The sequence below is a fragment of the Megalobrama amblycephala genome, linkage group LG13 (genome assembly GCF_018812025.1).
Source record: "Megalobrama amblycephala isolate DHTTF-2021 linkage group LG13, ASM1881202v1, whole genome shotgun sequence".
In the NCBI taxonomy this organism is placed as follows: domain Eukaryota; kingdom Metazoa; phylum Chordata; class Actinopteri; order Cypriniformes; family Xenocyprididae; genus Megalobrama; species Megalobrama amblycephala.
Genome location: NC_063056.1, coordinates 13,937,139 through 13,946,191, shown reverse-complemented (window position 1 = coordinate 13,946,191; position 9,053 = coordinate 13,937,139). Strand labels below are relative to the sequence as shown.

General features: G+C 32.5%; 1 protein-coding gene across 1 annotated transcript; it reads right to left on the bottom strand.

Annotated features, from left to right (window-relative positions):
* Positions 1–4,854: 4,854 nt before the first annotated feature.
* Positions 4,855–8,798, bottom strand: LOC125243765 (prostate-associated microseminoprotein-like). Its single transcript, XM_048153586.1, has 4 exons — positions 8,559–8,798; positions 7,765–7,879; positions 7,561–7,669; positions 4,855–5,415 (listed from the first exon to the last, which is right to left on the bottom strand). Exons 2-4 carry the CDS (start codon positions 7,877–7,879, stop codon positions 5,247–5,249), a joined length of 393 nt encoding a protein of 130 aa, XP_048009543.1. The 5' UTR covers positions 8,559–8,798; the 3' UTR covers positions 4,855–5,246.
* Between the last annotated feature and the right edge of the window lie 255 nt (positions 8,799–9,053).

Sequence of the window (9,053 nt, the reverse complement as noted above, 5' to 3'; positions counted from 1 at the left end):
TTTAATGTTTGTTTTTACTTTTAAACAAGAGAAAAATGATGCCAATAACTTTTCCCAATATGTTTTATTTTCAGGAAGTTACATATCTGGACATACGGTATAAAAAGTGATTCAATAGAACTCAATGCTTGGTCTAAAAATGTTTTTAAAATATTTACTAAGAGCAGGTGTATAAATGCAAATAAGAAGACTTCAGATGCAAAAGCCCTTTTCTTTTAAATGAATTATTTATTTATTTATTTATTTATTATCAGACTCATATGTTTAGGTTTCTACGGAAGAGGATTAGGGCCAAGCAATAATAAAAAAAATAAAACCATCTCGAGATTAAAGTTGTTAAATTTCGAGAAAAAAGTCGAAATAAAATGTTGAGAATAAATTCATTAAATTTCGAGAAAAAAGTCGAAATAAAATGTTGAGAATAAACTCATTAAATTACGAGAAAAAACTCGTTAAATTTCAAGAAAAAAGTCGAGATAAAATGTTGAGAATAAACTTGTTAAATTACGAGAAAAAACTCATTAAATTTCGAGAAAAAGGTCGAGATAAAATGTTGAGACTAAACTCATTAAATTACGAGAAAAAACTTGTTAAATTTCAAGAAAAAAGTCGAAATAAAATGTTGAGAATAAACTCGTTAAATTACGAAAAAAACTCATTAAATTTCAAGAAAAAAGTCAAGATAAAATGTTGAGAATAAACTCGTTTTTTTCTCATAATTTAACGCGTTAAATTTTGAGAAAAAAGTCAAGATAAAATGTTGAGAATAAAGTCATTAAATTACGAGAAAAAAGTAGTTAAATTACGAGAACAAATTTGTTAAATTATGAGAAAAAAGTCGTTAAATTACGAGAACAAATTCGTTAAATTACAAATTTCTTCTCATAATTTAACGACTTTTTTCTTGAAATTTAATGATTTTTTTCTCGTAATTTAACGAGTTTATTCTCGTAATTTAATACGTTTATTCTCAACTTTTTATTTAGACTTTTTTCTTGAAATTTAACGACATTTTTCTCATAATTTAACGAATTTTTTCTCGAAATGTAATGAGTTTTTTCTCGAAATTTAACAACTTTAATCTCAAGATACCAGTACTTCTGAATGGGATGAGGCTGGGATTTAGCGGGTTTGAAGTGAAAGTATTTGATGAACGTATAGTATGTGCGGAGAGCATTCACTCAATATCATTATCTCATTTTTGACCGACAGATGTGGCTTTTAGAGGCTTTTGCATCAGAAGACTTGGTACGTTAAATCACAACAATAATGAAGATATTTGAAGAACATAACATTCTATGTCTCTAAACTCATTTTATTACTTTAAAATTGGCCAACTTTTATTTAAAACTATTAAAACCAGTATCATACATGAGCACAAATACACACACACTAGCACACACACCCTCAAATGCAATCATACACACATATCCCTGTCCTTGTATGTGCCTACACTTTTATATGACCTAATAAATAAATTATAAAATCTGAAGACTATTTAATATTGCTGTTTAATAAAACTATTCAAGTGTAAATTATATCATAATTTTAACTAAAACATACAAATAAGGAGGAACCCATAACCCGAATATCCTCCTGGGACCTAGGGTGGACATTATATTTGAGTGATTTTCTCTGAAATCATACATGTCACAGTTTTAAGTCTGGATGTCCTGTAAAGAGCACATTCAGGGCTTTGCAGAGATACCACATATTTAGAGGTTTCTCCATGACAACAACAACTTCTTGGTCTTTAAATATGACTGAAAATGAAATTTAGCACTCTTATGGGAATATGATAATATTTTGTAATTATCATTTAAATCGGTTTAATTTTCAAATGGTTTGTCATAAATCAACATCTCAGGAAAATGTTATGGGGTTTCTAATCAAAATATGACTTTCTGTTACAAAACAGGACATTGATTTCATACATGTCCACTGTAGAGGACACCAGGACTTAAAGGTGCCCTCGAATGAAAAATTGAATTTATCTTGGCATAGTCAAATAACAAGAGTTCAGTACATGGAAATGACATACAGTGAGTCTCAAACTCCATTGTTTCTTCCTCCTCTCATTTGTTTAAAAGACCTCCGAAGAACAGGCGAATCTCAACATAACACCGACTGTTACGTAACAGTCGGGGTGTACGCCCCAATATTTGCATATGCCAGCCCACGTTTCCGACATTATAAAAGGCATTAGACAAGGGCAGGCAGTAACGTCTGGATGTGCACAGCTGAATCATCAGACTAGGTAAGCAAGCAAGAACAATAGCGAAAAATGGCAGATGGAGCAATAATAACTGACATGATCCATGATAACATGATATTTTTAGTGATATTTGTAAATTGTCTTTCTAAATGTTTCGTTAACATGTTGCTAATGTACTGTTAAATGTGGTTAAAGTTACCATCGTTTATTACTGTATTCATGGAGACAAGAGCCGTCGCTATTTTCATTTTTAAACACTTGCAGTCTGTATAATTCATAAACACAACTTCATTCTTTATAAATCTCTCCAACAGAGTAGCATTAGCCGTTAGCCACAGAGCATAGCCTCAAACTCATTCAGAATCAAATGTAAGCAATATAACAGTATACAATACTCACATAATCCGACGCATGCATGCCGCATACATGACGAACACTTTGTAAAGATCCATTTGAGGGTAGCTGTGTAAACTTTGTTTATGCACTGTTCAAGGCAAGCGCGAGGGCGTGGGCGTGGAGCACGAGAATTAAAGGGCCAGTAGCCCTGAATCGGCTCATTTATAATGATGCCCCAAAATAGGCAGTTAAAAAAATTAATTAAAAAAAAACTATTGGGTATTTTGAGCTGAAACTTCACAGACACATTCAGGGGACACCTTAGACTTATATTACATCTTTTTAAAAAAAGTTCTAGGGCACCTTTAAATCATAATTATCAGGCATTTTGGGAGACACAAGTAAATAGGGAAAGAAATTATATATCAATATTCCTATTAATTATTAGATATTATTATGAAAATTAGACTTCTTTTTTCATTGCATGTTGCTCCAAGTACACATTAATATGCAAATTAGATACAGTGTATAGATGCATTGTATTGAATGGGAAAACCCATGTATGGCTATTTTACCCACATCTTGCATAAAGTAAAACGGTATATCTATTCATTCCATTCTATCTTTCATAACAAAATCAATATTTTATATATTAAATATGACATTTTCTCAATTTATATTTTTTTTGTCAAGCTAAACCCATAACCCATTTTGTTGCAAAAAAATTGGCTAACGTTACAAACTAAAATTTAGTGAATTTGCAACTGTGTAACCCATTTTGGCTAAATGTTATACATTTTGTATATTTGATTTATGTGTTTGTTTAAAGGGGCTATATGTAAGATTGTCACTTTAACAAAGCATAAAAAAACCAATATGCAGATATATAAAAATAGATAAAATACCAATATACAGATATTTAGGAAACATGCTAAGTTCACCTATTGGTTTGTCAGAAAAACAATGCTACAGCCAGACATTCTACTTTGAAATGTGCGTTCCGTTTCGGAATGTCTGTCTTTGTTTTGGTCTGTGCGAAACCGTGTACTGTCAGTTTATTCAATAGTATTTCGACATCACAGGTTACCAGCTGGCGGAAAATACCGCGTATTGCAGCCATGGAAAGCAGCACACAAACTGGGTCAGAGAATCGTAGATTCTACCTAAAAGCCTCTGCATCCATCTAAAAATCTCTATGAACGACAGCACATTAAAACAGATAAAACATGGTGATTTAGCACCAACAATTATGGAATCACACAGTAATATTTATCTACAGTTGGTATAATGAGTGCAATTATAGCCATTCTATTTGTACTCAGTGCAGCTGTCAATATGTTTAAATATCACGCAAAAAAAAAAAAAGGCTATGAGAATGATAATTACATTAGTGTCATTAGGCAGTTTTATAAAGTGGCTTGTTCAATTGATAAGCAAACCTTTTTAGTTTTAAAATGGCTGAGAATTATATCACTAACTAAAGCCTGTGCATCGCAGCCTTATTAAATCACAATGACATTAAATCAAAATCAAAATTGTTTTTTTATGGAATATTGCAGTATTTATTATAAATTATTTATCAGTGAACATTATATTTTTTATTCATGTGCCCTCGAAATCTTTAATCAAAATATCTTCCCCTCACTCTTGCAGCAACATGTCTTCTCTTCTCTGATGACGTGTTTACTGGTGTGAGGGCGGGACAACCTGTCACTCACATGACATCACAGCAGCAACAAATCACAATGATCCAATCAATTCCCGATGAACCAAATCAAGCCCCGCCCTCCATTTTTTTCTTTTTCGTGAAGTCATTTTAGTTGGTTATACAAATCCCAATAAAGAAGAAAAGACTATCGCAGCTTGTTTCATGCCGAATTTAAACCAATAAAGCTATAGTGTCATTATTATTTCTCTGTATCAACATATAATTCAAATTTGAACACTAAACCTGAATAATACATTGATGCAGAGAACAAATAATTCTCTGAAACAGAACGGTAAAAATGCTACATCCTTTTCAATTCCCAAAAAATAAAATGAACAATTATTGCAAACCTGAATTAGTGATATTTAAGGGGTTCACCCAAAAATGAAAATTCTGTCATTTATTACTTACCCTCATGCAGTTCCAAACCCGTAAGACCTTCATTAATCTTCAGAACACAAATTAAGATATTTTAGTTGAAATCCGATGGCTCCATGAGGCCTTCGTAGGGAGCAATGGACACTTCCTCTCTCAAGATCCATTAATGTACTAAAACATATTTAAATCAGTTCATGTGAGTACAGTGGCATATTAATATCATAAAGCGACGAGAATATTTTTGGAGAGCCAAAATAAAAACAAAATAATGACTTATTTAGTGATGGCCGATTTCAAAACACTGCTTCAAGAAGCATCGGATCATAAATGAATCGAATCGAATCTTCTGTTCGGAGAGCCAAAGTCACGTGATTTCAGCCATTGGCAGTTTGACACGCGATCTGAATCATGATTCGATATACTGATTCATTATGCTCCGAAGCTTCCTGAAGCAGTGTTTTGAAATCGGATTTAATCGGATTTAAACTAAAAGATCTTAATTTGTGTTCTGAAGATGAACGAAGGTTTTACGGGTGTGGAACAGCATGAGGGTAAGTAATAAATGACAGAATGTTCTTTTTTGGGTGAACTAACCCTTTAAAATTCTTTCTAGAACATTAATTCATTGTCAGACTTCCATGTATCAGGTCGCATCCTGCCCCACTTCCCATAAAGACAAGGGAGTTTGTGATTGGCTCTCATCACAGCCACACTGGTGCAGGAGTCGGGCTTTCTGATGACCTCACACCAGTCAGGATAATCTACTGGTTGGGAGTTGCTGTCAGGGTGAGAAAGAACACACACTGAATGAATATGTACAGGTATATATGCTCCAGCTTTTAACGGTACAAGACAAAACTGTTTACAGTTGACTATACACAGTGAAAAACTGTAAGCAAACAGGATATTAAATTTTACAGTAAAATACAGTTTTTGGAAATGAAAAACAACCAGCCATCTTATCATTCCCACAATGTCTTATGTGATATTTCACATTTGCTGGTTTTTCATTGAACTAAATATGTTTATTCTTAGTATTTTGATATCAGTTATGTACATTAGGGTTTAATGTCAAACATTAAATTAATGTTTATTGCATTATTTTAGTGTTACAGTACCATGATGGTGTTTTGTATTTGTGTGCATGACACTGTTTGCACCTTCAATATGTACCTCAGTTTGTGGAAAAGCTACTTGTGATGAACTTTGATTCATCATATGGCTTTTTTTCATTTCCACTTGTGTTTTTGGTGGTTGTCAGTGTATTATAAAGGTACAAACAGATTTTAGTACTTCAGTAAGTTGATTTATATTTAATGTTTTTTATTATTATTATTTACTGTAGATTTAAGTTCCAGGCATAAAACCTAAAATGTTGCTATTATTTTTGCTATAACCATGGTTATAGCAAAAAATGACAGCTGTGGTTTTAAAAGGTACGATGAAAAAAAGTTACAATGCTTGTCACTGGGGCAGTACCCCAAGGTACAAAGGTAAAAAGGTACTAATATGTATTTGTAAAGTATTAATATGTACAGTGGCATGAAAAAGTATGTGAACCCCTTGCAGAATCTGTGAAAATGAGAATTATTTTAATAAAATAAGAGGGATAATAAAAAAATGCATGTTATTTTTTGTTTAGTACTGTCCTGAGTAAGATATTTTACATAAAAGATGTTTGCATTTAGTTCACAAGACAAAACAATAGCTGAATTTATTAAAATAACCCCATTCATAAGTATGTGAACTCAATACTGTGTGTGGTTACCTGATGATCTACGACTGTTTTTATGTTGTGTGATGGATCTTCATGAGTCTCTTGTTTGTCCTGAGCAGTTAAACTGAGCTCTGTTCTTCAGAAAAATCCTCCAGGTCCTGCAGATTCATCAGTTTTCAAGCATTTTTGCATATTTGAACCCTTTCCAGCAGTGACTGAATGATTTTGAGATCTGTGTTTTCATACTGAGGACAATTGAGGGACTCAAACACAACTATTAAAAAAGGTTCAAACATTCACTGATGCTCCAGAAGGAAACACGATGCATTAAGAGTCGGGGTGTGAAAACTTTTGAACAGGATGAAGATGTCACAATTTTTCTTATTTTGTTTAAATATCATTGTTTTTCATTTAGTACTGCCCTTCGGAAGCAACAGAAGATACTTGCATGTTTCCCGGCAGAAAAATTAAGTACAATTTACCTTGATCTTTGAATTCAAAAGTTTTCACCCCTCGGCTCTTAATGCATCGTGTTTCCTACTGGAGCATCAGTGAATGTTTGAACCTTTTTTAATAGTTGAGTTTGAGTCCCTCAATTGTCCTCAGTGTGAAAAGATGAATCTCAAAATCATACAGCCACTGCTGGAAAGGGTTCAAATATGCAAAAATGCTTGATGAATCTGCAGGACCTGGAGGAATTTTCTGAAGAACAGAGCTCAGTTTAACTCATGAACAACCATCACAAAACAAAAAAACAGTCGTAGATCATCAGGTAACCACACAGAGTATTAAGAATCAGTGGTTCACAAACTTATGAATGGGGTTATTTTAATAAATTCAGCTATTGTTTTGTCTTGTGAACTAAATGCAAACATCTTTTATGTAAAATATCTTACTCAGGACAGTACTAAACAAAAAATAACATGCATTTTTATTATCCCTCTTATTTTATTAAAATAATTCTCATTTTCACAGATTCTGCAAGGGGTTCACATACTTTTTCATGCCACTGTACCTTTAAGGTACTAATATGGACCATTCAGGGGTAAGAAGGTACAAAGATGTACCTTTTCACTTTTGTACCTTAGGGTACTGCCCCATTGACACGCACTTTATCTGATTTTTTTACTGAAAATTTTACAGATTTTTTTTTTTTTTTTTTTTTTACAGTATAAGGATTTTAAAAAACAAGTTAGCAGTTCTTACTAATCGCAGCAGCCCACGCCGAAGGGCTCCATACACACGCACTGGTAGCAGTCATTAGTAATCCAACTCTCACCAATGCCGAAGACCTGGCCTTGATATTCACAGGTGCCTAAAAATAACACAAAGATTTGTGATTTATGTATTTACACATTAGCACCACGTGTGGTGCATTAAACGCAAACTCACTAATGCACAGTGAAGTACCTTTGGTGTTGAACGTGCACTCTCCACCTCGGTTCACAGAGAGAGTTGGAGCAAATGCGCTCAGCAGAAAGGCTGCAGTCAGCAGTATATGACCGGTGAGGACATTTGAACCCATCTGTAAAAATAATAACAATAATTATTATTAAGTCTTTATTAAAAAGTAATTTGATGTGAACAGTAGGCTATGTTTGTACACTCTTAGAAAAAAGGGTTTTATATAGAACTTTATATAGACTCACTTTATGCCAAAAAGGTTCTAAATAAGGAAAAATATCTTAAATGATTGCATGATACTTTCATGATTTTTTATTTTTTTTTCTAGTGATAAAGTATGTTTAAAGCTGCTTAATTCATGTAATTAAAACTAAAAATGCATTGATTAATTAATTAAAACTAAATCTGATTGAAGCGCCTGACGGAACCCTTGAAGGTTCTATATAGAATCACAATACTTTTGCTGATTCGTGTATGAGGATGAAAAACAATATCTTTTACCTCCATAACTGTCTGGTTCTTTCATCTCTTACATTTACAGTTACATTTTATTGAACAGTCAGCAAAAATACAATATATTTTTAATCTTACAGTTGTATTATTATTTTACAGTAAAACTATATTATTATTATTACTGTAGTTATATTGCTTTAGATCCTTTATACAGTATTACTTAAATCTTTTATCATTGTATATCTTTATCTTTTTCCCTGACACACTAGCAAATGGATCCACAATTTTAGACATATTCAGACATATTAAAATAAATAAGACTCGATAAGAGCAAATAAAGGTTTTACCTTTAATGGTGTGATGTTTTCTTTAGTTTTGTTCTCAGGTTTCCTTAAGAGTCTCTTGAGTTTTATTGTGATGATGCTCTATGATCTCTGATATTTATACTTCTGTGACCCTCTGACTTCACAGAAACACACACACACACAAGCATGATGTCTTCATACACACAGTTATTTCTTTAAATAGAAACAATTTCAATTATATATTGCTTCAAGAGACAATGCACATTATTTTTGTGTTTTCATGCACAGATAACATTAGAGGTTGCAACAATATTGGATATAATAGTAAGGCCTTTTTAATTAGTCAAACGAGTATAAAGCTGTCAGGTAAAATGCATGAACACATTTAAAAAACAAAGCTTGTTATATATGGCATGACAAGTAGTTACTCAGGCTCAAAATTGATATTTATGCTATCTTATCGATGTAATCATGTATGTAATGAAATGACTCTGTGTGTTATTTAATGTGTAACTATCCCATGAATACATAATTGAC